The sequence below is a fragment of the Drosophila serrata genome, unplaced genomic scaffold (genome assembly GCF_035046125.1).
Source record: "Drosophila serrata isolate PLE 108 unplaced genomic scaffold, ASM3504612v1 contig_276, whole genome shotgun sequence".
NCBI classification, from domain to species: domain Eukaryota; kingdom Metazoa; phylum Arthropoda; class Insecta; order Diptera; family Drosophilidae; genus Drosophila; species Drosophila serrata.
Genome location: NW_028257174.1, coordinates 2,074,494 through 2,102,379, shown reverse-complemented (window position 1 = coordinate 2,102,379; position 27,886 = coordinate 2,074,494). Strand labels below are relative to the sequence as shown.

Sequence of the window (27,886 nt, the reverse complement as noted above, 5' to 3'; positions counted from 1 at the left end):
CTTAAGTTTTAAACTGAGTATGCAGATTAATTAACCTATCGAAAACTAATATAGGATCACTTTCCGAATTAAAGTTAATGAATTTTTGGCCTAGTTATTAGTTTTTTAAATTTTGATTTATCGAAAAAATTGACATAAAAAATGAATAAATATTGATTTAAAGAATGCGAATATCTTAAGCTTTGTTATGATAAATTTCCGATTTTTTCCTATAAATCAATTTAAAAATGCAAGGGTATATAAACTTCGGTTGACCGTAGTTTCCATTCTCGTTTTTGTTGGTATTGAAAACACAAGGTCGCCGAGAAATTGCTTTATTCATCTCAACTTGATGTGAGGTGTGTGTGTGTGTTGGGGTGTTAAGGTTTTGAGGTTCTTGTTCTCTCACTCTCTCTCTATCCCTATCTCTATCTTATTTGCTGTATTGCCATCTCTGTCTGTCTGGTGAAACACTCCAAGGCTGTTCTGCAACGGAAACGGAAATGGCCGCCATTTTGACTTTTCCTTACAATTTTTCCCCGCCCGCTTTCTATCCTGCTTTAATTCGAGTTGGTTTTTTTTCGTTTTTTGGTATTTTTATGTATGGATTTTGTTTTTATTAACATAAATTTCAAAAAATAATGTTTTTAGCGTTGTTTTGTTTTGTTTTGGACTTTTTGTTTTTAAATTTAGATTTAAATATTCGATATGCACTTGATGTTGTTGCGGGGTTTACAATCTTTTCCTGCATAAAAATATATATATGTATATATATATATATATATATATGTGGTTGTATATAATGTATGTTGTATGTGTGTGGTTTCATTTCATTTTATAATTTGTTTTAGTTTTTCTTTTTGTTGTTGTTGTTTGTATGTGTGATTCGCATACATCGGGTCGAGACGGAAAATTAATAAATATATTCATCCTCACATGATGCTCTGAAGTTCTCGTGCAGCTAGCGCTGCGAGTGTAGGTATAATAAATCTATATTTATTAATATTATTATTATTAAAGTTTATCATTATTATATGATCGGGCTCAGCTCGGATCGGATCGGATCGGGGCCGTCTGCTCCTCATCCTGCATCCTCATCAAGCAGATCATCCGCCTACAAATCGGTCTCGCCGTAGAGAGCTGTGCTGAAGGACATGTAGTCCAGGGCGCCGGGCACACCGTTGGGTCCCTTGTATGGTGGCATACGCTGGATGCAGTACTCAGCCTGATCTGGCGGCAATTCGCGGCGCAGTTCGTCGGGCAAAATGTATGGCTAAGGGAATATATATATACATGGTTGTAAACCGATTAGTTTAGTTTAGTTTCAAGTGGATTTATGATGCAGTATTGAATCGCTTAAGTGGGTCCTAACATTTACAATAATTTAGTTCTATAACCATGCCACTCAATAACAAAGCTTTCTTTCAAGGCAGTTTTTGTTGAACAACAATCATCATCATTTCAACAACAAAGATTGCTCAACAGCTTTTGCTTCATAATAGCAGTTGTTAAACTAAAAAGCATTTCAACAATCAAGTTTAACAAAGCCTTATGGGTTTTAAACGTTGTTGTTGTTGTTGTTGAATACTCAACACAAAATTTCAACAACATTTTAAGAGAGTCAAAAGTAATGCCTTGTTGTTAAAGTATAAGCTTAAGAATTAAGATTGCATGGGTTGTATTTAAACAAAAATCCAACTCCACTTTAGAGATTCAATATATTGCAATGGAAGTGGACTTCCTCCATTCTCCACAACAGAGAACTGCTGAGGGATAACGCACCTTGTCGGCTGCCAGGATTCGGAAAGAGTCGATGACTTGTTCGGCAGTGTCGGTGTCGGTGCTCTCGCGGGTCATGAAATCGAGGAAGGCGTCGAAGTGCACATAGCCAGTATTGTTGGGATCCACGACGGCGAGAATGCGCTGGAAGTCCATATCGCCCTGTCGGTCCTTGCCGATCGAATAGCCCAGCGAGACCAGGCACGACTTGAACTCCTCGGGCGAAAGGCGACCGGTACGGTTCTTGTCGAAATGATTGAAGCTGCTGCGGAACTCGTTCAGCTGCTCCTGGCTAATGCCCTTGGAGTCGCGAGTGAGAATCTGGTTCTCCACCTCGTTGATATTGCGATTGATCGAGGTGAGCAGCTGCTCCCAGCCGACGCGCAGCGTCTCCATCGTATAGTTGGTGTAACGATTTTCGAAAATCATCGATTCCTGCACCGCCTGATGGATCTTCTCCAGCTCCTCGATGTTCGGCTTATACGCATACACGGCCTGCTCGTACTCCTTGAGTCGGTGCAATTGATCCTCGAGTGATCCCTGCAGTCCCATGCCAATGGCCGTAACGGCATCCATCTGTCGCTCGATCCAGGGTCCAACAATGTTGGCCTTCTCGGCGAACTGGCGGCGCAGCATCTCGTTGTTCTGCTGCTTGCGCAGCTCGTTGGCCAATGTCTGGTCACGTTGTGGCACCAGCTGGCGGACATCGCTCCACTTGCGCGTCATATCGTTGGCGGTCAGCGTGGTGTAGGGATTCTCCAGGCCGCCGGGTATCTGGTGTTGCTTCACAATCGACTCCACCTCGCGGACAAGGTTCACAATCAGATTGAACTCCTTATCGGCCTCGCCCAGTGTCGCCTTGAATTGATCGTGAGCCTGGATCAGGCCCTGGATCTCCTCCATGGTGTGAACGATGAACATATCAACCAGATCCTCGCGTGTACCATCCAGCCAGTTGTTGAATGGCGCCGCCCGCTTTGCGAACTCCAAATGCAAGATGTCGATCTTCTCCAGGATGCGCTCGGCCTCATCCAAAGCGGTGCGACGGCGCTGAGTGAGGGCACCGAGGCGGTCCCATTGGTCGCAGATGCGCTGGCACCTGGCATTCACCGAGACGCAGTCATGGTACTCCAGGGTGCTGTGAAATGTAGGATCAATGCATATACGCATTAAAAGGAGCTGCTGCTATGGATTAAGCTTAGGATTTGCGAAATGGCAAATGGAATGAAGCTGGTTCAGCTGGAATCTCTCGAACGAATGAATGATTCTGATTGATTTTTGGAGCTGTGTGATGTTCTACCTAACCTCACGCTGGAGACGCACAGGACACACAGTTGCAGGGGCAGCAGGCAGGAAGGATATTAATCAAGATATTAGCGATTAACGCTCGCTGGCAGCGGACACTTACTTCAGCTCCTGGGCAATGGCGGCGATCTGCTCGACGCGATCCTGGTGGGCGGCCAGGTCAGACTCAAAGGCTTCGTGCTTCTTCTTGAGGGCCTTCAGCTCGTTGAGCTTGCACTGGCGGAAGTCCTGCGACTGCAGCATCTCCTCCTTGCCACGCGTCCAGTCCTCATGGGCATCAGCCTGATTATTATTAATAGGGATTTGTTTTTGGTTTTAGATAGTTCTTGAAATGTTTGTTATAAATATTCCCCCCGTAATGGGATGCGCACCTTGTGCTTGAACTTCTGGGCCAGATGCTCGAGACGCTCCAGGCGCATGGTCTCGGCCAGCAGCCATTCCTCGAATGCCTTCTCGGCGAGCTCCAGACCCTTCCACGAGTTGGAAATATCCGAAACGGTCTTACCCTCGGTGGGCAGATACGCTGGACGATTCGACAGGCGCAACTTGGTCTGCAGCGTGTTGAAGTTCGTCTCCAGCTTGGCCTTCTGCTCCACACGTGGCGGCTTGTGCTTGCGCCGATAGGTGCGGTATTCCTCCAGCTTCTTCTGGACACCGGCCAGCGAGTTGTCCGCTTGGCGAGAGTTCAGCCACGGCATCGTTCGGCGGATCCACTCCAGCAGCTGATCAGATCAGGATTATGGTTATGGCAATTATGACGGGATTCATTGGATTCATCATCACTGTTTTTGCACTTACATCACTGGCCAGACGCTCATACTCCTCCATGAGGCGCTCATTCTCCTGGTTGACCTTCAGCACCTTGCAGATGCGGTTGGCAGCAGTTTCCGCCTGTCATTGTTGGGGGTTACATGGTTTGATGGAGAAGGTGGTTTAAGGCACATTAGAAATGGCTTCAATTGCTTCGCTCTGAGTGTGCTTTGGCATTGTGTGTGTGGGCACGGAACCAACTCAGATTTTTTCATTTTCATTTTGGAAAAAAGCAAAAAAACAAGGCGAACAGGAAAACAGGAACAGAGGAACAAGAAAACACAAGCGGAAAGCTTCAAGAAGGAACTCTGCTCAGCCCAGCTCAGCATTAGGCGGAAAAGGAACCTAAACTGAACTGAAACTGGACGGAGAACCTTCAGGAAATTGAATACTGTTGCAGCAAATCATATAAATCAAATAAAGAATATGAAAGAAAGCAGATTTCGGCAAGCCGAATTGTGTATATACCCTTGCAGTGTGCAGGATCAGTGAGTAGAATTGGAAACGGATCATAACTGAGTTAAAAAAAAGCATCAGTTGTAATTTGGAAAGATTTTCTACTTTCAAGAAGGCTTAAAATATTTGCATTTTTTAAATCGATTTTTGACGATATTTTAAAAAATAAAAATTTCATAACTCAGTTAAAAATCAATTAATTTCAATTCGGAAAGCGTTCCAATGTTTATTTTTAGCAGGTTAATAAATCTGCATACCCAGTTTAAAATATAATTTTTTGCCGATTTTTGAAAATTTTAACGATGTAACCCCTTTCCTTTTTTCAAAAAATTGAAAATTTTTGAACAAAAAATTTTTTTCTCGGACATGTCTAGATCGATTCTCCTATTGATGCTGATCAAGAATATATATGATTTATAGGGTCGGAAATGATCCCTTCACTGATTAAAATCATAAAATTCACCTGCAAGGTTATAAAAATGAAAGCAACCAAAAGAAAATGGGAAAGGGGGTGGAAAAGCAAAGAAAATCCAGAGCAGGGAGCATTTCATGCCATCACAGTCAAGCGGTGTTAAGAATAAGGAATACTCTGGCTTATTTGCGAGTTAGAATAGCGCATTATGTGTGTCTGTGTGTTGTGTATATTTTGTGGCTTAAGATAGTATGAAAAGGATATCAGGAGAATAGAGTATATGGGGAACATGGAAAGATTGGAAAGGAACCCAAAGATTTATTGATTTGTGCTAGAATATTCATTAGTTTTATATGCTTCAGCTAACTATACATGTATATACATAATACATTTAGCTACATTTAGCAAAGAACATAAAATTTAAATGGGCCCAAGGACTACATTCTAATATCAAAGGATGAAATTCCTTCTCGGGCGCCATTACGTAATATACTAAAAAATAGAATAGGAAGTCAACCCAATAACCGACATTTCAATGGCTAATCAATGATTATTACCAAGTTTTTAAATTAATTTGTGTAATTAATTTTGAATAAAACCAATAATTAAATCATTAATCTTGCAATATTTTCGGTGAGTGAAAGAGAAAGGGATAGAGAGCGAAAGAGATGGATGAAATGAGAGGATGTTTGATGATTAACAGACCTTTTGGGCGCCACTGAAGCAGTGATAGTACGAGGACACATAGGTCATTACAGCCCTTTCATCGGGCAGAGCTGTATTCTGCAGATCTGTGATTCGTGTTTTTGGGTGTTTTGGTTGTTGTTGTAGTTTTGGATGTTGTTGTTGTAGTTGTAGTAGTTGTTGTAGCGATTGCAGTTGCAGATTTGGTTAATGTTTTGCGTAGGCGCGCACACACACAGATAGAGATATATATATATAATAAAAAAAAGAGAGAAAAAAGAAAGCAACAAACTTACAACATGAGTTAATCATTAACATGGATTAGTCTCAAACAATCATTCTTCTTAACATAATAGTAATCATATTACAATGATTTTGGTGTTAGTAAGTGAACATGCCGAACACGGCCCCCAAATATAAACACACGGTCTACGATCTATCTATCAGGATAGATGATCATTGATCGGTATTTAGGTGCACAGCGTCTTCGTAATTGTTATTAAATATAATATCAAATAAATGGCAAGCTTAACGCATTGCATATTATTTATTTGCAGCATGCAAGGCACATGGAAATAGAGATAGGGCCTGAAAATAACCTAAGGTTTTCCTAACCTATGGCTAGCAACCAGGTTTTAAGGAGGGATAGTGTACAATTTATTGTACATTTGTTTTGAAGGAATAAACCTTTAAATCATCATTATTTGATATAGGTTAAGGATATCTTTAAATAGAATTCCTTGTTGGCTGGTAACTTGAGTTACAAAACATTATGTTTAGGGAGTTCTCTTTATAGAAAAGAACCCCTTGTCTCCTATCTCTTTTCAGGCGCTGTTAGTAAGGCTTTGGTTAGCATCGAGCAGATGCAGATGCAGATGCGGTTTGCAGATGCGTTTTGCAAATTGCGGGAATAAAAGAATATTTATATATGCGAGAGGTGACCAATGCAAATCGAATCAAGAAAAATCCAGACGATTTAAAAGGAGCAAATTTTGTGGCGATTTCCGCGCTGCCCTTCTGTTTACTGTACAAGTGAGTGAGTCTCTTCGTTCTCTCATTGATTTTGGCTTGACCTTGTCTCGACCTTGCCGGTGGTGGGGGAGCTAAGCAGCTGGATAAAGCAGCAATAGCAACAGCAACAGTATCAGCAGCAGCAGCGGCAACATCGCAAAATCGCATAAAAAATATACTTAGAACGAGGAAGGCATATACGGTCCTATATATATACACTGGCCAGCATATATATATATATAGTGTATATATATAGAGAGAGATCGATATGCCGCTATATCTAGATATTTAAGTGTATCGTGGTGAAGTTTAGTCACATTGTAATTATTCGGGACGTAGGTGTATTGTCTTGTGGGTTCGGGTACATGCGTCACATTTCCAACCTGTTGGGCTCCCTGGAAGGCGTGGTAGTAGCAGGAGACGTACGTCATGATGGCACGTTCATCCGGTTTCGGAGTGTTGATCAAATCTGTTTGTATTATTTCACATCAATCGCAAATTGATTAGAAATCAGCGAGAATTACGGCCAAGTGAAGTATGTAGTTAGAGAATAGTGCTGCTTAAAGAGTATCTTAAACAGGTACAACAACTGTCTCCTATCCTACAAAATTATCTGTATTCCTTACTAAAAATGTACTTGAAATAGAATGGAATATATATATATACTTTACTATATTATTCCTACATTGTTGCAATGCAATTTTTACGACATTTAAAGTATGCAAGCATGAAAATAGCCCCCAAAATGTTGCAATATCTATTTCACTTTGTAGGTTCTTTCTATAACTTGAATGCATTTATGGTATACTGAATAGTTAATAGCCCCCTAGATCCTAGACCTGGTTTGTTGTACCTTTCCCAATTGACCAAATAGTTAAAGGGACAAAATTCACTTACCATCTGGATCCAACATGCGCGGAATATCAAGATACTTCTCGGCCACATCGAAGGCAGTGTTAAGATTCTCCAGAGGATTGTCTTTGGACAGCTTAGCGTAGTCGATCAGATCTGGACGATGGCGATGGATGAGGGCACAGAAGGCCAGGCCATCCTATTGAATTTGAATAAAGAAAATACAATAAATAGAATATAGTTCTAGGTTTCTAGTTTCCAGTAGAGAACCTTACCTTGAACGACAGATGGAAATTCTGTACGTTGACGTTCTTGTAGGGAGCCGTCTTGCGCTGGCACCACAGCAGCAGACCCTCCTTGGCGGTCATCTCCTCCACGGAGATATCCTGTATGGCAAAACGAAGGATGATCGTCCAGATCATACCCAATGTCATCTTCAAATTGCCATCCACAATCTCCTCAGCGCCAATGGAGACCAAGTGAACGCCCTTGGAGGCAATGAAATCGAGTGCCTTGTTCACATTGGCAATCTTGTGGAAACGCATCTTGCCACGATCGGGCTTGGGCAGCGTCTCACCGGAGATCACCTCCAGCAGCAGCATCAGCTTGAGGCCGTTGCGGAAGTCCTCCTCGATGTTATCGATGGCGGTGCCGGCTTTGCGCAGATGACTGTTACACCAGGCGGTAAATGTCTAAATTTGGAATGGAATATATAAGAATATTATTGGTTTATATATCATATATAGTTTAAGATCTAACTGGTAGAGATAATTGGTTGTAAAAGATGTTTACTTTTGATCATTTCTAGTATTTTTCTGCCTTTAATTATAATGGTATTATATGCAGAGATCATGAAAATTCAAAAATAGTCTCAAAAATCAACTATAAAAGAGGTGTTTTGCAATTTGCTAAGGCAAATCTATTAAAAAATATACTATATAGAGATGTATTTGAAATGGTTGTGATTTGGTATATTATAATACTTTATTACATTATATATGTACATATATAATACCTTATAAACAAGGCAAGGCAAGATCTTAAAGTATGTATGTGGGCGGCTGGCATCAGCTGATCGCAGCTGTTCCTGTTTCTCTTCACTCCATTTAGGGTATTTCCAGTCTCCAGTATCCAATCTCCATTACTGGAGACCTAACCTGTGCCTCACCAGTCGACCCACTGTGGTCGGACTGTGCAACGGGAGTGCAACAACAACACCAACACCAACAACAACAACAACGGCTGACAGTTGCAGTTATTTTTCGCCCGAATGGGGACAAAACAGACAGACGGGTAGCTTAGCAAAGAACAAAGAGAAAACAAGAGAAGACAGACAATACAACACACACACACATGTGTGTATATGAATATAAACCAGTTCTTTTTCTGCACACACTTCATTAATTTGGAGACAAGCATTGCCACCAAGCACCAACCAATTTAACCAACAACACCGCCCCCTCTAAAAAAAAAAAAACAAACGAAAAACCCCCCATTTACAACTGGCAATTGTTATTAAGATTTTGTGAGATGCCCTGGGAAACTCTTACATTGCATAAATATCTATGTAAATCCTTTCTAGGTTCCATTCTCACGATTTTTGAAATTTTGAAAACTGGAACTACATTTTATTGATTGGGAATTCCGCTTTGCGCTTTGTGGAGTGTAAAGATTCCGGAAGAATTGAAAAGGAAAGCAACCCAAGCAAGGGAACCAAGCAAAGGGAAGGAGAAAGAAGAAAAGCAGACGAGGTGAAAAGTTGACAAATGGTGGACAATAATCTAGATGCATTTATGTATATGTATCTTTTTTTCTTTTTCTTTATGTGCATCACAATGGATCACCGCTAGAACGGGATCAGCTTGAAGAAGTTGAGAAAGAAGAAAATGAAGCAAGGCCAGAAGAGTTAGCTCCCAGCTTCAAATGGAGGACGAGGGGATGAAGGGGATGGCTCCACTTTATTAGCCATTAGCTTACAGTTAGATGCGTGTGAGACAATGGTGGACAACGGCGGGGGAGAAAGAGAGTAAGCCGAGTTGAGCTGATCTAAGCCGGGAACAAGAAATGCAACTGTTAATGCAAATCGCTGCCTCTCTCTCTGTCTCTCTCTCCATCTCACTCGCTCCCCGCTCACGTAACGATCAAAACGGTGGCTGGGAGGGGACACAGATTACACATTACCCACTCAAACAATAACAACTTGAACTAGGCCAACACAGAGTGAGAGACGGAGGGAAAGATATGGGAGAGAGCGGGCTGCTGCTGCTGCGACTGCAACTGCAACTGCATTTCGTCGCCAAAACAAGTCGCTCCGGCTTCAAGCTTACCGCTAGCCTCAAACCTCTGTCGCAGTTGGCGTCGCTGCCAGTCTTTGCAGCAGCCAGAGTTGCCAATGTAAGCTATGCTTTTCCAGTTTTGTCTTTTAGTGTTTCTAAATTGTTTAACAAAAATGAAATTCTATTGCAAAAATCTTTTAAAAACTACAAATTGGGATTATATTTTTGGAAATAAAAAATTATTGTATACTCTATATTGTATATTTTTCCAAACTTAAGAAATTGAAAATGTCTGTTCTACTTCTAGTTGAAAAATAAGCTTAATTTCTATGCCCTTGCAAAGGGAATTATGATTTTAATCAGTGAAGGAGTCATTTCCGACCCTATAAATCATATACATTCTTGATCAGCATCAACAGGAGAATCAATCTAGACATGTCCCAGAGAAAATAAAAATGTTCAATTTTTTGAAAAAAATCAAAGGGGTTACATCGTTAAAATGTTCAAAAAATTGAAAAAAAAAAATCAATTTCTTAAATTTTAAAACTAAGTATGTAGGTTTAAAAATCTAGTAAAAACTAGCACAGAACAGCTTTCCGAATTGAAATTAATACATTTTTGACTAAGTTCTGATATTTTTAAGCTCTGATTTATCCAAGAATTTATCATCTAATAAAATCAATAAATAACAATCATGAAATATGAATATTTCGGGACTTCTTGGGAACATAAGATGTAAAAAAAGTTAATTACTAACTGAATTGGTTTATTAACTTTAACTACCCCAATTAAATAGTCTTTCTTGTTTAGTTTTAAGACCAGCTTGACAATAATTCTAAAAATATCTCTAAAATCAATTCGACAGCACTGCTCAGCCGCAGCCTCTGCATCTCTCTGACACCAGCCCCTCCCTCCTTTCCTCCACCACCACCGCCGCCTGTTGCATTCCGGCAACTCGTTTTCAGCCGCAGCTTCGTCTCTGATCAATTACCGTTATCGGGCAGCGACGCCGACAGAGGCCAGTGGCCTGGCTGAGCGGGAGAGTCGCCTGGTCTGGACCAGGTCTTGCAGCTTGCAGCCTCCAGATCTATGATTGAGCAATCTTTTTTGGCCGGTCAAGGCGCACGCGCCATAAGCAAAAAAAAAAAAAATAATAAGAAAAGCAGCCGACGACGCACACAGATACGTTTTTAGTTTGCGAGCTTTTTTTCTTTTGGGGGGGGGGGGTGGGGGCTGGTGTGAGGGGAGGAAGCAAAAAGAAAAAGCTTTCCTTTGGCAGCGGAACGGCAACGGCAACAGCAACGCACTCGCTCTAGCACACCCATTTTTAGCCGAGTGTAATTTGAGCGGCCCCATAGCATGGACTCATTCGCACATGGCCGCCGCGATCGCCCGCTGAGGGTGGCAACCCTGGCGGATGATGATGATCATGATGATGATCCTCCACATTCATTCACACCTTTTGCACACATGACTCATGGACGACAAAGAGAGATAGACAGAGGGCAAGCGAGCAAGCACCACTCATCGCCCGCCCACGCCTCTCCTGCTACCGCTCCACCAACAGCACCACCAACAGCACCACCACCCCCCGTTTACACCTTTTGTTGCGATCCAATGTAAACACAAAACAGAAACAATTTCGGTTGTATTGTTAGTGTTTTCGTATTTTGGCTCTCATTATTCAGCAGCTGACGAATTCCGTTCGGTAATTTACGGTTACGAAATTTATATATAGAGAGGAAGAGAGAGTAAGAGAGAGATCGAGAAAGCAAGCGAGAGAGATGCCACGCATTCATGTCCGAGCATGTCAAGCTCAAGTCATCTGGCGACCGCTAAAAAATCTTCATATTTTCGTACATATTTCGCTCGCTGCCTCACCGCCCACCGCCCGCCGACGTCTTACTTTTTATTTGTATTTGTCATTTGTATTTTTTTTATTTTGTATTTTTCATTTCATTATGTTGTTTTCGATTTTTGTTAATTACACATTTTCAGTTTCGTTTGTGCGCCGCTTGCGATCTTTGGCCAGCAAGCGAGATTGTCATTGCATTTTTCGGGTTATATGTGTGTGTGTCTGTGGGAGTATGATGAATCTTTAAACGTGAATCGGTATCTAAATCATCATCTGTATCCAAATCGTTTGTGGAAATGTGGTGCATAGGAATGCCATAGCGCTGGCTATTTATAATTGTCAATAGCGCGCACACTGTCCGTGTGTCCGTTCTCCGTTTGTCTGTCCGCCCAAAATTTTGCTTGTCGACGCCTACCTAGGCGTCGTGTCAAAAACACAGCCTTGCACTACATTTTGCCTGGCAATTTTTAGAATTAGAAATTATGTATATATATATAAATATATGCAAATGGTTGCATGGTCTCTAGGTTAGAGATCTCTTAATCTCTTTGGTCTTTTCTCTGGGGCAAGAACAAATATGCTGAGAGGTGCAAAATGGCAACCAATCACTTTCTCGTCAATCACTTAGCAACCCCCACTCCTTATCATCTATCTTTCGACACTAGTGTCATCGCCAACGACCTTCACATTCCGCCGCCCCTCCCCCTTGTTGTTTGTCACCTCCGCCCACTTATAGATCGATGTTTCTGCTTCCAGCTTTATCTAAACAGTGGCAATTAGTTGCTGTTCTTCTGCCTGTCTGCCAGTTTATCTTCTGGTTCTCCTGCCTATCACTTCTGGTTCTTCTTGACGCCCAAGGCATAACGGTAACGGGGCTTCCGCTGGCAACAAGCAGCAAAGCAACAAGCAAAAAAGGCAACAAACAAACCAACTAAACGATCGGAATGGAGATGAAAAAATACATAAAGGCTGAGGATCACAAAGAGGGGGGAAATTCTACTAGCATAATTGATTGAAAAAAAAAAAAAAAAAAAACGGTGAAAATGAGAATAATACTGGGGGTAACCTTCGGTTTCGATTGGGTTGGGTCTCCTCCATGGCATTATTCAACCTATTGTTGTTCTTGTTGGGTGGGTGGGTGTGTGTGTGTGTGTGTGTGTGTGTGTATCGGGGGGAAATGAAAAACAGTTGAGATCCAATGAGATCAGTATTCGCCTTTTTGTACAATCGATTTTCATAATCATAAGCGATCGAACGGCGATGAATATATGCTATATATCCTATATGTACTATGCTATCCTATATGTATTATATGGTTCCTGAACAGCAACAAACTATTTTTGTACTATCTTCAAACATTGCTCGTACAACAAGAGCCATGAAAATCAAGAAGAAAGAAGAATTCTATTTTTAAAATGCGCGCTGAGCTTTTTTTTCCTTCTATCTGTTGTAGTTGTTGGTTTTAGCTTTTCCTTTTCTTTTTTTTTTTTTTTGTGTCTATGAATCGGATGTGGTTGGTGTTGGCTCGGTAAAATATTGAAACATAATCGAAAAATATAGAACCCTGCCAGAGAGCATATATCCACAATACATAGAAAACAAAAAAATCAACGGATACAGTAGATATTCGTATTGTGAGCCACATTTAAATTGGCCAATGAAAGGTTATGCCAAAAATATTTTATATATCCAGATGAGTGTGTCTCTCTCAGAATGTTCGGGGCCAATCTACAAGTCCACAAGTGATGTGAAAGAACCTTGATCATTGTATTGGATTGGTAATAATCTTAACCCCTTAAAGGTAAAGCCCATTTCTTCCGGCTTCTATACATTCTTCTATGCATACTTAATCAAAGTATCTTAATGTTACTGTGATATATTAAGTTTATTTCAGTAAAGATTTGGTTTCCATACTACTTTTTATCTTCGAAGTTAGCTCTTCTTCATGGTAATCAATTATTTATTTGTAAAATTTACGTATAAGCCTTTAGTTGTTGAGAATTTAATTATTTTAAATATCAAGTTTTATAATTAGACTTGTATAATTCGTTTTAGTTAGTTTTCTACTATTATATTTATGTATTATGAGTTCGGATTTAATTATTCTATTGTATCTTCTGTGGGAAACGAAGAAGAATATTCTTTAGTAAATCTTTTATCAATATAAATACTGTATCAATACTATTTCCTTGGTTTCTCTGACATTTCCTTTAGTCTGTTTTATTTGAATGTTCATACATATTTTCTTAGCCAGTTTTTACTGAAATATACTTATTATTTGATTCTTCTCTTGCCTCTTGTTATTTTTATTTCCATTTTATTCTAAATCCTTCAACTTTTTTGCATTTTAAATTAAAAATAATGAAACCTAAAGACTTTTACACAGTAAAGCATCTGCAAGTCCGCAGGATATCCATCGAGAGCTAGGATTTGAGCTGCAGAAGATTTACTGCAATTCTTCTGCCTATCTATTTTGAATGTATGAATTTTCATTTTCTCACTCACCTTCTTCTGTTGCTTCTCCCACGCAGGATCGAGCAGGCCCTCGCGCTCCCATTCCTCCTCCTGCTCCATGTAGCCATCTCCATACTCCATGGAGAGTCCGTTCTCCATCATCATCTTGTGGCGCGTTCTTTTCGTATGTCCCTCTCTCTATATATGCTTCGATCCTGCTGCACGCTCTCTTCTACACTTCTCTTCGCTCACTCTCTCTCTCTCGCTCTCCTTCGTTGCGTGCGTGCGTGTGAGTGTCGGGATGCTGCCTCTCTGCCCCTGCCGCTGCTGATGTTGTTGTTGTTGGTGATCCAGTTGCTGCTGCCGAAGGAAAACGGAGGTTGTAGCTCTTGTTGTTTTGTTGCTTTTGCCTTGCTATTTATTGTTACTGTTGTTATTTGTTATTGTTGCTGCAGTTGCACGTTAACAGTTAGGTTCGGTTCGCCTCTCTCTGGATTCTGCAACACACTGGCATTCACTCGAATCTAACTGTGCGTGCGTGCGTGTGCGTGTGTACTCAGATATTGACCAATTGATTGATTGATTGATTGATTGATAAACGATCCTGAAAGCTCCCGCCACGGACAGCGGACAAACGGACAAAACGAAGAGACAAACAGGTGGTTGTTTACCGTTAAGGCGCTGCCAACCGTTTGAAAAAGAATGCAAAAATTTCAAAAATATCAGAATTCAAAATACCAACAAAAAAAAAGTGAAAAAAAAATAGATATATAAAACGTTGTATAACACGTTAATTTGCTGCTTAATTATTTGTTGCGTTTGCTTGGCCCATTCTTATTGGCTTTTTTCGTGTGTTTTTCGCGCTCTCGTTCCGTTTCAGTTTCGCTTCGTCGTCGTGTATATCGTATCGTATCGGTTAAAAATAGTATGTTTTGAAAAAGTTTTATTTTCGGCGTCAACGTCAACGGGCGGGCAGCGCCAAAAGGGATGGGAATTGAAGGAAGCTGAGGAGAGAGGAAGGTTTCTTTTTTTTTTATATTTGGTACATATTTGAAATAATATTTTTTTATTGCGCGAATTTGAATAGAATTGAAATTTGGAACTGATCCGGTAAATATATAGATCGATATACTCGCGTTTTTTACTTTTCTGCTTTTATCGTTATCGTTATTGGTATCACATTTGTTGGGTTCTTCTTCGATATATATATATTTTTATATATATTCACATATATTGTTCGGATATATATAGATAGATATGTGGTTATACATAACCAACACACGCACACACACCCACACACCACCACAGTGCACACACACACACACACACACATGCACAGCGTTTGAATATATTTATTTTATTTTTGAAAAAAAAAAAAAACTAAAAAAAAAATAAATATTTTATAGAGTATAACGAAAGCAATTGAGTTTTAAATTATTTTTTTTTTCGATATATGTGTATATACGTATCTATATCCGTCTCTCTGTGTGTGTGTGTATTTGGAACCAAACAAAAACAAAAACAACAAAACAATTCTTATTCTTTTCTTTTTTTTTTCTGTGTGTGGACAACAAAATTTGGAGCAATATCTACGTGTGTCGCTTGCGAAGAGAAAAGACCCGCTCGCGTTGAAAGCCAACTCAAAACTGATGTCGCGCCAGCCAGCCAGCTGCCAACTCTGAATGTACCGCCGCAGTCGCTGCCGTCGCTGGCGCAGCAGTTGCCGCAGCAGCAGCAGCAGCAGCCAAGCCCCACACCACCCCACCACCCATCGACGAGCATCTCTTGGCCAACTCACACAGCCGCAGCAGCAGCAGCAGAGGCGGAGGAGGAGGAAAAGTCTGCCATGCAGCGGGAGCATCGGATCGGATCGTTTCGGTTCGGATCTTTAGCCGAAGAGCCGAAAAAAAACAAAATAAAAGAAAAATAGTCACGAAGACAACACGAAAGCCCCAAAGATCCCGAACGGCGGAGAGAGTGGCGATGACGGCAAAGGAGGCGAAAGAGGGGGGCGAGGCGGGGGTCTGAGTGGGAGTGGGTGGCACAGAAGAAAGTATGAATTCGGCCAGCATAAGCGTACGAATTACGGTACCCTATAGATGAAAAGATACGACAGGGAATGATGAGTTTTTTACATGTCGATTTATCGAAAAAAATGTTCACATAAAATATAGTTAATATCCATTAAAAAATGGTATTGTAACTTTAGTCAGAAGCTTTAAACTAAGTGAAGGAGCCATTTCCGACCCTATAAACCTTATATATTCTTGATCAGCATTAACAGGAGAATCTTTCTAGCCATCTTCGGCAGAAAAAAATATTTTTCACAAATTTTCCATTTTTTGAAAAAAAGGAAAGGGGTTACATCGTTAAAATTTTAAAAAATCTGACAAGAATTCAATTTTTAATGGAGTATGCAGTTTTATTATTCTGCTAAAAATGAACATACCCGCGCTTTCCGATTTAAAATTAATGCATTTTTAACCCAGTTATGAATTTTTAAATTTTGATTTGTCGAAAAAATGTTCACATAAAAATATAGTTAATATCCATTAAAAAATGGTATTCTAACTTTAGTCAGAAGCTTTAAACTAAGTGAAGGAGCCATTTCCGACCCTATAAAAGTTATATATTCTTGATCAGCATTAACAGGAGAATCTTTCTAGCCATCTTCGGCAGAAAAAAATATTTTTCACAAATTTTCCATTTTTTGAAAAACAGGAAAGGGGTTACATCGTTAAAATTAAAAAAAATCGGACAAGAATTCAATTTTTAATGCAGTATGCAGTTTTATTAATCTGCTAAAAATGAACATACGAACGCTTTCCGATTTAAAATTAATGCATTTTTAGCCTAGTTATGAATTTTTTAAATTTTGATTTGTCGAAAAAATGTTCACATAAAAATATAGTTAATATCCATTAAAAAATGGTATTCTAACTTTAGTCAGAAGCTTTAAACTAAGTGAAGGAGCCATTTCCGACCCTATAAACCTTATATATTCTTGATCAGCATTAACAGGAGAATCTTCCTAGCCATCTTCGGCAGAAAAAAATATTTTTCACAAATTTTCCATTTTTTGAAAAACAGGAAAGGGGTTACATCGTTAAAATTAAAAAAAATCGGACAAGAATTCAATTTTTAATGCAGTATGCAGTTTTATTAATCTGCTAAAAATGAACATACGAACGCTTTCCGATTTAAAATTAATGCATTTTTAGCCTAGTTATGAATTTTTTAAATTTTGATTTGTCGAAAAAATGTTCACATAAAAATATAGTTAATATCCATTAAAAAAATGGTATTCTAACTTTAGTCAGAAGCTTTAAACTAAGTGAAGGAGCCATTTCCGACCCTATAAACCTTATATATTCTTGATCAGCATTAACAGGAGAATCTTTCTAGCCATCTTCGGCAGAAAAAAATATTTTTCACAAATTTTCCATTTTTGAAAAAACAGGAAAGGGGTTACATCGTTAAAATTTTAAAAAATCGGACAAGAATTCAATTTTTAATGGAGTATGCAGTTTTATTAATCTGCTAAAAATGAACATACGCGCGCTTTCCGATTTAAAATTAATGCATTTATAACCCAGTTATGAATTTTTTAAATTTTGATTTGTCGAAAAAATGTTCACATAAAAATATCCATTAAAAATTGGTATTGTAACTTTAGTCAGAAGCTTTAAACTAAGTGAAGGAGCCATTTCCGACCCTATAAACCTTATATATTCTTGATCAGCATTAACAGGAGAATCTTTCTAGCCATCTTCGGCAGAAAAAAATATTTTTCACAAATTTTCCATTTTTGGAAAAACAGGAAAGGGGTTACATCGTTAAAATTTTAAAAAATCTGACAAGAATTCAATTTTTAATGGAGTATGCAGTTTTATTAATCTGCTAAAAATGAACATACGAACGCTTTCCGATTTAAAATTAATGCATTTTTAGCCTAGTTATGAATTTTTTAAATTTTGATTTGTCGAAAAAATGTTCACATAAAAATATAGTTAATATCGATTTAAGTATTACGATTTAAGATCTCTATGGTGCTGGGTATCATGGGTTCCTTACTCCCCCGCCAGATGAATTTCTGCTACTAATTTGTTTCAGCTGCTGCTCTGTGCCAAAGAGAGCTAGCTGAGTCTAGAGCCCCATTTTAGCGTATTGTTTTAGGAGAATGCAGTTGCAGAAAGAGAAGGAGGAGAATGAGGAGAAAGAGTGGGCAGATGGGAGCACCCTGTGTATGCCGAGCGACCACAACAACTTGTTGGCCTGGCCCCCACGTCAGGCCCCAGAGTCTCTGCGTCTTCCGTCTGTCAACGAGTCTCCGCGGTTCAGACAGCGGCACCAGCAGACCCCCCCCCCGAAGTCTTTGCCCCAAACCCGTCTCTTCCTCTTGATGATCCTGGGCCTTCTGTGTTCAGTCTTCGTTGGCGGAGGTTGAGGGGGCAAAAGAAAAGAAAAAAAAAGAGACGCCCCCGCATAACTACAAAAATAGCAAATTGTTAATTTCGCTTCGAAAACTCTTTTCCAATGCACACACACACTGGCGCAGATTCACACAAGATCGCAAAAGATAGCAGATCTCAAAGATCTCGAAGATCTCACAGATCCCAAAAGCAAAATCACCCAGAGTCTCTCGGTCTTGGTGTACGTTCAACACATGATTTTATTGGCATGCTTTCATGGTTTTTCCGTGCGAAACATTTCATTTTTCATTTCACATTTTTTTCAACACGATGCCAGATAATTTTTTTTTGTTTATTTGTTTGTGTGCGTCTATATGTTTTTATGATATTTATGAAATTTATTAAATATGCTCGCCTGCTTGCTGAGCAGAGCAGAGCAAGGGAAAGGCATCTCAAAATCAAGGATAGCGATTAGCTAGAACCATAAAAGCCACCCACAGGAAGTGTGGACAGTGTGCCATCTCTTTCATTTCAAATAGCTCCATCTCTTTTTATTTCTCAAAGCTTTTTATTTCTTGTTAAAAAAAAACAATCAAAGCTTTTGAATGAAAAGAATTTCGAAAAGCAAAAGGAATTGAAAAGGAAAAAGGATTTTTTGGATAGAAAAGATGATAATATTCAAAGATTTGTTGTTCCCATTTCCAAAGTTCTATATCTTATACGAAAGAGATGGGTATATTGGCCGAGAGAGAGAGAGACAGGGCTAAATGTGGATATTTTTAGATCATAATGTGCGTCGTCAGCGGTGATTTTTGTTCTTTTTTCGAAAACAATATCTATTCTTAGTCGCTGCTTGTGCGTTAATACCATATTTTTGTAAATACATACTAACATACATTTCCCCCGCTGATGTCGAAAAGTGGCAGACATAAATTTTATAAAAATTGACCAAATGCCATCACAAAATACAAAAAATTTAGCCCCAGGCCTCCTCAAGGTGAGACGTGGAGTCGGGGGACAGGAGGTGGTGATGGCCCACAAAGCAAATTATTGGGTAAGAGCGTCCGCTCCCCCAACACACAGAGGCACATGTAACAGGTACAGTGCGATTCAAAACTAAATGGGGTTTTTACTGATTGTCAAGGATCTATGTAAAATAAAATAATTAAAAATTTCCCACTTCAAAAATATTATTTTTCACTTCAAGGATATTTGTCGAAGACGTTATATAAAATATATAAATAATCCCAGATATTACAGTTTTCAAAGTAGTTAGATTCCTCCTCTTTAAACTTTAAAATAAAGTCAAGTTAACTTTTCTATTAATAATTAAACCTAAAATAAATATTTATCATAAACTTTAAGGATATTTGCTTAGCTTCATAATATAAAATAAAAAAATATAAGATAACAGTAGTTCGATTCTCTGATTAATTTCTTTTATAATTAACAAGAAAGATATATAATTTCGGGAATCCGAAATTTCTATACCCTTGCAGGGAAAATTGACCATAACTAGTCCAAAATTGCATTAATTTAAAATCGGAAAACGTGTTTATGCTTGTATTTATTAGCTTAAAAAATCTGCATACTAAGTTTGAAGTTTTAGAATAACAAAAATTTTATCAATTTTTGAATATTTTAACGATGTAACCCCTTTCCTTTTTTCCAAAAATTTAAATTTTTTGAAAATTTTTTTTTGTGCCGGAAATTGCTAGAAAAATTCGTCTGTTGATGCTGATCAAGAATATATGTATATGATTTATGGGGTCGGAAATGACTCCTTCACTAAGTTTTATGCTTTTGATTAAAATTAAAATATCCTGCAAAGGTAAAAATTAAAGTTGTTCTTATTAATTACTTATCATAAAATAAATTTTTATAATAACTTAATGATATCAACTTAAACGAAAAATATGATATATGTATAACCCAGATATCCTGTTTATTATTTATAATATATTATACTTATAATAAATAATAAAATAATGTGTATCTCCCCTTTAAAATTTTAAATCATAAAAGAGAGAATAAATAAAATTGAGTTTACCTTCCTTCCAATTATTAAATCATAATATATAGTATGATTTAAATAATTGAAAGTTAGGTAAACTTTATTTTATTTTCTCTGTGGCAAGTTCAATTTCAAGAAACTGTTTTTAAAATAGAGCATTTGCATCTTTTTTTGAACTTTTTTCACTGTGAAACTTATTTATTACCTCCACCTAATTATATCACAAATTTATTTGGAAGAAGGCCAATAACTGCAAGGCCTCTAGTATAAATCAATTAACTAATTTAACGAAACACACAAGAAGTCGGGACATGAGCGAAAGAAATTTCCAAAGACTTTTTCCACCCACTTACAGTCACAACCTTACAGTGCCGAAACGCAGCGTGCACAAGTGGATATTAATTGTTGCAGATAAAATGTCAAGATCTGTCTTCGTTATGCAGTTTATATTTTATACATATAGATATATATTTATATATATTTGTTGTTGTTGTTGTTGGTTTTTCGTCTCACATGTAACTGATAACGCTGGGGTACAATTATGTTAAAAAGTAATTACAATTGATTTAGAGCGGGCTCTGCCGAAATGTATATATATGTTTATATACTGAACACGCATGTATACATGCGTCTGTACATCGTAACTATGCTTTAATGTTTAACCTTTATATATATATTATATTTATGCTTTAGTTTAACTTTTACTTTATTGTGTTTGTTTGTTTTTTTTTTGTTTAGTTTTCTTCGTGTTTTCTGTTCTTATCTCTTTTCTCTTTCGATTTGTGTTCAAGTTTTGGATTTAAGGTGTTTTGTTTTTCCGTTTACTGCTACATAAACGTCGAGGAGGCATCAATCTTCATCTTAAGGAAAACATTTTCTATATCATTAATAATAATATTAGGTAATAAAAAAAAATAAACAATTACATACACATGTAGCGTAATATTAAGGGGACTTTTGAGGTTCAAGGGTTCGAGGGATTCGCAGGATTCGGGACCTTAGGGAAATAGAGTTTAGGTAGAAATGCAAAGAAACGCAATCACAATGAAACATTCGACGGGCGACGCCCTGGTTTACTCCAGTTTCATCGCCAGGCCTGGCGGCGGTGACGACTCCAGCTGCTCGAGGAATAGCTCCTCCAGCGGCCGGTCGCTGATGATGCGGAAGAAGAACAGGTTATCCAGACACTTCAAGCTGATCGATCGCAGCGCAGGCAGGCGCAACAGTAGCTGGGCGAAACGGCCATCGTCGCCGGGATGCTCCAGTCGGCAGTGCTCATCAAGGCAGGCGTACACCTTCTCCCGGCACATTTCGATCTCTGCCCGGTTCTTGATGCCGCGTATATCCGGATTGTACAATATGATTGCCTTTAAACAGGCCAGCTCGCGTCTGTCCAGATTCAGGCGCTTCATCTTCACACTCAGCTCGGACAGGATGCGGTCGAAGATAGCCGATACGCCGGCTTTGATAGCGCTATTGCGATGGTATGAGAAGCTCTGGTTGAGGAACAGCTGCTGCGGCTGCTGCACCGGTGATCTTCGTTCGAATGAGCCATCGTGTCCCAGGCCGCCGCCTCCTCCGCCGCCACCGCTGCCCATGGTGTCATCCAGTGACACAATGCTGCACCAGGCTACATTTGCGATCAACAGTTCATTCCAGGCGGCCTTCAGCAGTATAACCTGGTCATCCAACGGCACTTGGGCAAAGTGCGGCATCATTCTTGCATATTCAACCATCTGGTATAGCTGCTTATTGACCACCTGGCACAGGGCGGACACGGCGCCCTTGTAGTCTGGCTGGACGGTGGAATTGGGTCCAACACGTAGAAAAGACAACGCCCGGTCGCCGCTCATCGCTTCCGCTCGCTGTTCGGCGTCCAGCAGACGTTCGATGGAAAAGTCACGGGACACATTGTTGGTCATAAAGTCATCGGAGCCATTGCCGCTGCCCAGGCCGCCGGAACCACCGCCTCCCAGGCCACTGCCGCCGCCGCCACCGGTGCTAGAGCCACCAACGGAGCCTGGTCCACTGCTGCCACCGCCGCCGCCGCCTCCACCGCCGCTGGCACTAAGTCGGCCCGCCGAATTCCGGGCACCGCGCTGACGTTCCTCCTGTACCGCCTCACGCTTCATGCCGCATGTGAGGCACTTTTGGTAGCGACAATACTGGCAGCGATTCCTTTGCCGCTTGTCGATGATGCAGTTGCGATTCTCGCGGCATGCGTATGTGAGATCCTTGCGCACCGTACGCTTAAAGAAGCCCTTGCAGCCCTCGCAGCTATAGACGCCATAGTGCTTGCCACTCGCCCGATCGCCGCAGATGGAGCACAAGTGTTTGGAGCCGCTCAGCGGATGATTCGGCGGATATTGCTGCTGGACGGCGGCAGCGGCTGCAGCAGCAGCAGCGGCGGCGGCAGCAGCAGCCGAATTGGGTGCCTGGGACATTTGGGCATCCGTGGTGCCGGAACTGTTGCCCGTGGGCAAAACATGAACCATGGACATGGCCTGCATGAAGGGCACGGGACTCTCGGCCTTTGGCGAGAAGCTGCTGTTGTTGCTGTCGTTCAGCTGCGAAATATCCGGCTTGACCTCCTCCTTGATGTGGCCCAGCCGAAAGCTGGCGTCCTGGTCGCAGTTATCCATCTTCCCGAGAGCAGCGATGTCGTGTCTACTCCTTCTGGTTTCTCTTTTTGCACGCCTCGCTCTGCTCAGCTCTCTCCTTGTCGCGCGTTAGCTTGCTTTCGCCGCCGCTCTCTCGGTTTCACTTTGCCAATTGCCAACGCCAACGCCACCGTGTCCGTCCGTCCGTCCGCTTATCCGCTCTTGCGCCCCCGCTGCGTCCAAGTGAATGGAGCTGCTGCTGCTGCTGCTGCTGTTGCTGTTGCTGCTGTCCGTCGCTTCGGTTGCAGTTTTGCCAGATTTTCAATTCGTGGTGCAGCACTTGCCGCATTTATATAATCCCCCGCTGCAGTGGTTGGGGCGCACTTTGCAGCGCGCTGGCACACAATTGCGCCTTTTTAGCAACAAACAAAGAAACAAAGAATGCCAGACTTTCTGACTAATATGAATTGATTAAACCTTTTTTCGCGTCGACATTTTTTCTCAACAAAGGCAAAGTCACCACGGCGGAGGAAACTCACCATGCTGGTGATGAGCGTTGCGGCGGCCTGGTGCAAGTGCGTGACACAGGTAGCTGTGTCACGAGTCACGAGGTGTTTACAATTAATTGTATTAAACTAATTTATTTCTTATGCTAAACTATTGCTTATGTTTTGCACATATTATAGACTTTTACTGCATTTTTAGAAATATGCAGCATTAAAAAAAAATAATCATAATAATAAAAATAAGTATAAATAATAAACATATTAATAATAATAATAATACTCATAATAATAATAATAATCTTAATATTGCTACTAATATTCTTTTGTTTAAGAATAATCGTCTAGAAAATGCCCCATTTTAAAATGAATTATTTTTGGAGTGCTCTCATTCTGTTATTTTAATAATTATATTTATATTATAATTAATTCAGACAATGTTCTCAAGTCAGAACTGTATTTAAAGACTTTCTTTCAATATTCCCCCAATAAATAATTATCCTCTTCGCCACATCGTGACTCACGCAAATGGCGCATCTCTAATTCAACAGAGTTGCCCCCCTGCCCGCCCACACAGAACTTCCAACCAGACAGCTTCTATTTGGCCTATTAACCATTAATGGGTACACTAATAACCAAACGAAACGCTGCGTGAACTTCAATCAATTACGTATGGGAATCAATCAATCAATCAATCGAGACAAAAAACGTAGAGCGTGCGCAGGCGGCAGCCCTGGCAGCCCTCATTCGCGGCATGTTTAATGCAACCCTGCGTCTGTCTGGCCCCCATTGCCACACAGTGCAAATAATTTTGCGCCGCCGCTGCAATTATATGGAAATGGGGAAATGCAAAATGGAAATGGGGGAAATGGAGGCGACAAGGGGAATGCGAACTGTGCAACCTCGACCTCATTGCAGCGGCGGCGGCGGCGGCAGCCAGAAGACCCGGCTAAATCGAGCGGTCTCTAGGCTACTGAACCGAACTGAGACTGCGACTACGTACATGGGTGACTGCACAACAACCGTTTTAAGCGAAAATGCAATTGCAAATGCAACCATACACTTACTTGCAGCTGGTGGCGTTCGATGGACGCCGACGGCTATGTTTACTTCGCTTATCACTCGCGGCCACACACTCACACACTGTCATAGACACCGAGACACACACGGGCGGTTTTAAATCGTTGCAATCTTAATTGTAATTGTAATTGAGTCGATCATCATCACAAAGAGACGCGGTAATTGGCCATTCGCAGCGGTTGCGGCAGCATAGAAGAAGAGATTCGCGAAAACACAGCTGGCCTGCGACGGGTGTGCGTGGTGGAATTGCACCTATGATGGGGGCGAAAACTGGTTTCTGTATATGCTGGCAGACATGGTGAGTATGGTTTAAAATTCGCGCCAAGTGCGTTGTGAATGGCAAAATATAGTGGGAAATTACAAGTTCGCTTGGAAATGTCTTGAAATGCTCTTTAATTCGGTTCGGTTATCCTAATATGCTTTAAATAGTGAAAATAATATAATATCATTTAGAGATAATGTTAAATAATGTTATATTAAATGTAGATATTTGATAACAAATCTTGCACTCGATATTTGTATCGATCGAGCACTCGATATTTGTATCGATCGAGCATGAACCAAGGAGTGCGATCACTATCTAATAGAGCGCCAAAAGAGAGTAATCGTTTACTAATTCAAAAAAAAATTTAAGTTTTACAAAATACAATTTATAGTTGCTCGTGCGCTTCTTATGTTTGCCTTTTTTTAGCCTTCTTTGTTGTGCCTAGTTTTCAGTTGTAGTACCTTGGAATTCAACTGTGTCTAAAGTAAATTCGTCTTATCTATATAGTTTTTAATCGGAATCTGTATCGGAGTCCGACTCTGATAGCCTACAAGCTGAATTGTTTAGGGTTAGCTGTCCTATGCGATGATTCAAATACTTGATCTCCTGCTGGTAAAGGTCCTTTTCATATAACAGAAGCTCGTATTCCCTCATTAAACCAGAGCTCAGGTCTTTAGAGGTTGTGCTGCTGCTGCTGTTGTTGCTGCTGCTGTTGCTGCTGTTGTTGCTGTTGCTGCTGCTGCTGCTGTCATTGTGGTTGCTGCTGCTGCTGCTGCTGGCACTGTTACTGGGACTGATGCTGCTGCTGCTACTGGCACTGTTATTGAGGCTGCTGCTGCTGCTACTGGTGATGTTATCTTGGTTCTGATTCCGCCCACTGCCGCCCATACCGACGCCTGCTCCATCGTGCTCAAAGCTCAGATAAAGCTGGAAGTAGGCGGCATTCTCAGAGCGGCAAATGGGACATGTCCTTGATCTGGAAAGCGAGAGCATAGCGGCTTTAATCTCAGCGAAACTTTTTGGAATTAGTAACGATCTTATATATTTTCTTGTAACTGAAACTTAGTGAAGGAGTCATTTCCGACCCCACAAATCATATATATATCATATATATTCTTGATCTTGATAAACAGGTTTTAAAAATGGAAAGGGGTTACATCGTTAAAATATGAAAAAATTGGTAAAAATTTCAACAGATTTATAAACATCATAAAAACTAACATAGGATCGGTTTCCGAATTGAAATTAACACTTTTTTGACTGAGTTATGAATTTTTTTAACTTTAGTTTGTCGAAAAAATTGCCACATAAAAATATCACTATATTTTATATTTCAAATTGAGTGCTGATCGATTTCGATTCGATCCATTAATTTTATTGCAAACTGCAAGGGTTTACAAACTTCTGCTTCTTTTATTTTTATTTTTTAAATTGGATATTCATGAAAAAGCTTTCAAATTAAATATCGATGCGAATATTAAAGGTCTTTTGAAGGGCATTACATTTAAATAAAAGCCAGTGATAGTCCTAGCTTATAATTGGATTCATTTTAATTTGTCCAAAACGTTATTTTGTTATTTTAATTGAGAAGTAAAATCACAATCATATACATATATCAAATCATTCTTAAGGCCTTTTAAAGACCTTGAATTATAAATAACATGAAGCGATAAGAAGTTTGCGGTTACTTTCAGGGAAAGCCCCCACACACAAAGAATATCGTAAAACGTAAAATTTAAAACCAAAAATGAACTAATAATAAAGAGTGTGCACTAAAAAAGAATACTTTTATTTGTTAATACACTTTAAATTTATATTATTTAAATAATATTTAGGCTTTTAGATATTGGAACTTATTTAAGTTAAGCTGTTAAGTTTTATTTTTAAGTTAAGCACTTAGCACTTTTGAGTTGCCACTTTTTGAAGCACTTGGTATGGTTTTTTTTTAATCTTTGTAGGAAATTCGTTCTTTTTTTTTAATTTTAATTTTATTTTGGAAACACTCACTGCTCCCTCCAGCGAAAGAGGCACTCCTCGTGGAACACATGCCCGCAACTTCCGGCGTGTATATTGTCCGAGTTGCGATACCGTTCCGCACAGATCGTACAGATCACATTGTTGCTGCTCATTTCGCTAAGATTCTATACCGATTTTGGTTTAACTATAATTCGATTTGATTAGATTTTGCTTTATATATATACATATATTCAAACGTGTCGGCGCCGTGTTACTGCTCGACCGGTGGCGTTGCACTGACTGCAGCAAGCTGCCGAGGCGATAAGCTTTCCAGGCGATAAGTTCCACCCACCTACCTACGTCCGCTGCCCCCCCCCCCCCTGCCCCTCCTACTCCAACCCCCCCCCCCCCCCTGCCCCTCCTCTCCCACTAACTGGGAGAGGGACGAACTTGAGCCGGACAATTGGGTCAGCGATGGACTACGCCCAGAAAGAGTATCGTTAGTTTCCGATATATGAATTCTGCATAATTCCAATGAAATTGATTTAGATAAAGGTTTTGGTTTTTTCGAAAATATTAACTTTGGTTTTACACAAAGAAAAAATGATTAGGTAAACTAAGAACAAATTGGAAAGAGATCAATTTTTATTATACATTATTTTAAAATCTAGGATCGCACTAAAAATCGATCTTAACTTGGCTAAAAATAATCGAGATTTTTATATAAAAATTTTTTGAGAAAATCAAAATTTAAAAAACTCATAACTTAGCTAAAAAAGCATTAATTTTATTTTGGAAAGCGGTCCTATGTTAATTTTTACCAGATTAATAAATCTGTATACTCCATTAAAAATTCAAATTTTTGACGATTTTTTTTAAATTTTAACGATGTAACCCCTTTTCTTTTTTTCAAAAAATGGAACATTTTAGAAACATTTTTTTTCTTGTCAGTGATAGCTTGATAGATTCGCCTGTTTATGATGATCAAGAATATATATGATTTAAAGGGTCGGAAATGATTCCTTCACTTAGTTCTCTGACTAAAATTATTATTATAATTTATTTTAAACATTTTACCTAACATAATTTTATTAAAAACAAATCAAGCTTTGAAGTAAATTTAAGTATAAGTATATATCTCTTAAATAGGATCTATTTTAAGCTATAAATAGTACTAAACAAT

General features: G+C 39.7%; 3 protein-coding genes across 19 annotated transcripts; all 3 read right to left on the bottom strand.

Moving 5' to 3' along the window:
• Nucleotides 1–297: 297 nt before the first annotated feature.
• On the bottom strand, nucleotides 298–24,701 carry Actn (alpha actinin). 17 transcript variants are annotated; one of them, XM_020948117.2, is made up of 10 exons: nucleotides 24,470–24,701; nucleotides 13,925–14,233; nucleotides 7,564–7,980; nucleotides 7,334–7,487; nucleotides 6,754–6,905; nucleotides 3,862–3,954; nucleotides 3,435–3,785; nucleotides 3,167–3,345; nucleotides 1,762–2,896; nucleotides 298–1,252 (listed from the first exon to the last, which is right to left on the bottom strand). In XM_020948117.2, exons 2-10 carry the CDS (start codon nucleotides 14,036–14,038, stop codon nucleotides 1,094–1,096), a joined length of 2,754 nt encoding a protein of 917 aa, XP_020803776.1. In that variant the 5' UTR covers nucleotides 14,039–14,233; nucleotides 24,470–24,701; the 3' UTR covers nucleotides 298–1,093. The 17 variants fall into 17 exon arrangements, with proteins under 17 accessions (XP_020803776.1, XP_086691582.1, XP_086691587.1 ...); XM_086835456.1 differs by having other exon boundaries at nucleotides 6,820–6,905; XM_086835461.1 differs by lacking the exon at nucleotides 6,754–6,905 and adding an exon at nucleotides 5,447–5,532.
• usp (retinoid X receptor ultraspiracle) lies at nucleotides 20,727–23,470 on the bottom strand. The gene has a single exon (XM_020948126.2). The coding sequence runs from the start codon at nucleotides 22,939–22,941 to the stop codon at nucleotides 21,373–21,375; it is 1,569 nt and encodes a 522-aa protein (XP_020803785.1). The 5' UTR covers nucleotides 22,942–23,470; the 3' UTR covers nucleotides 20,727–21,372.
• A 157-nt stretch (nucleotides 24,702–24,858) lies between the features above and the next one.
• On the bottom strand, nucleotides 24,859–27,018 carry LOC110180451 (uncharacterized). Its single transcript, XM_086835466.1, has 2 exons — nucleotides 26,755–27,018; nucleotides 24,859–25,723 (listed from the first exon to the last, which is right to left on the bottom strand). Exons 1-2 carry the CDS (start codon nucleotides 26,874–26,876, stop codon nucleotides 25,258–25,260), a joined length of 588 nt encoding a protein of 195 aa, XP_086691592.1. The 5' UTR covers nucleotides 26,877–27,018; the 3' UTR covers nucleotides 24,859–25,257.
• Between the last annotated feature and the right edge of the window lie 868 nt (nucleotides 27,019–27,886).

Coding starts and splice junctions, on each gene's coding strand:
- LOC110180451 (XM_086835466.1), bottom strand. CDS start 26,876: ATGAGCAGCAACAATGTGATCTGTACGATCTGTGCGGAACGGTATCGC. Junction 25,724..26,754: donor CTCTTTCGCTGGAGGGAGCA/GTGAGTGTTTCC, acceptor CTCGCTTTCCAG/ATCAAGGACATGTCCCATTT.
- Actn (XM_020948117.2), bottom strand. CDS start 14,038: ATGATGATGGAGAACGGACTCTCCATGGAGTATGGAGATGGCTACATG. Junction 7,981..13,924: donor GGGAGAAGCAACAGAAGAAG/GTGAGTGAGAAA, acceptor TTCCAAATTTAG/ACATTTACCGCCTGGTGTAA. Junction 6,906..7,333: donor GCGCATGTTGGATCCAGATG/GTAAGTGAATTT, acceptor TAATACAAACAG/ATTTGATCAACACTCCGAAA.
- usp (XM_020948126.2), bottom strand. CDS start 22,941: ATGGATAACTGCGACCAGGACGCCAGCTTTCGGCTGGGCCACATCAAG.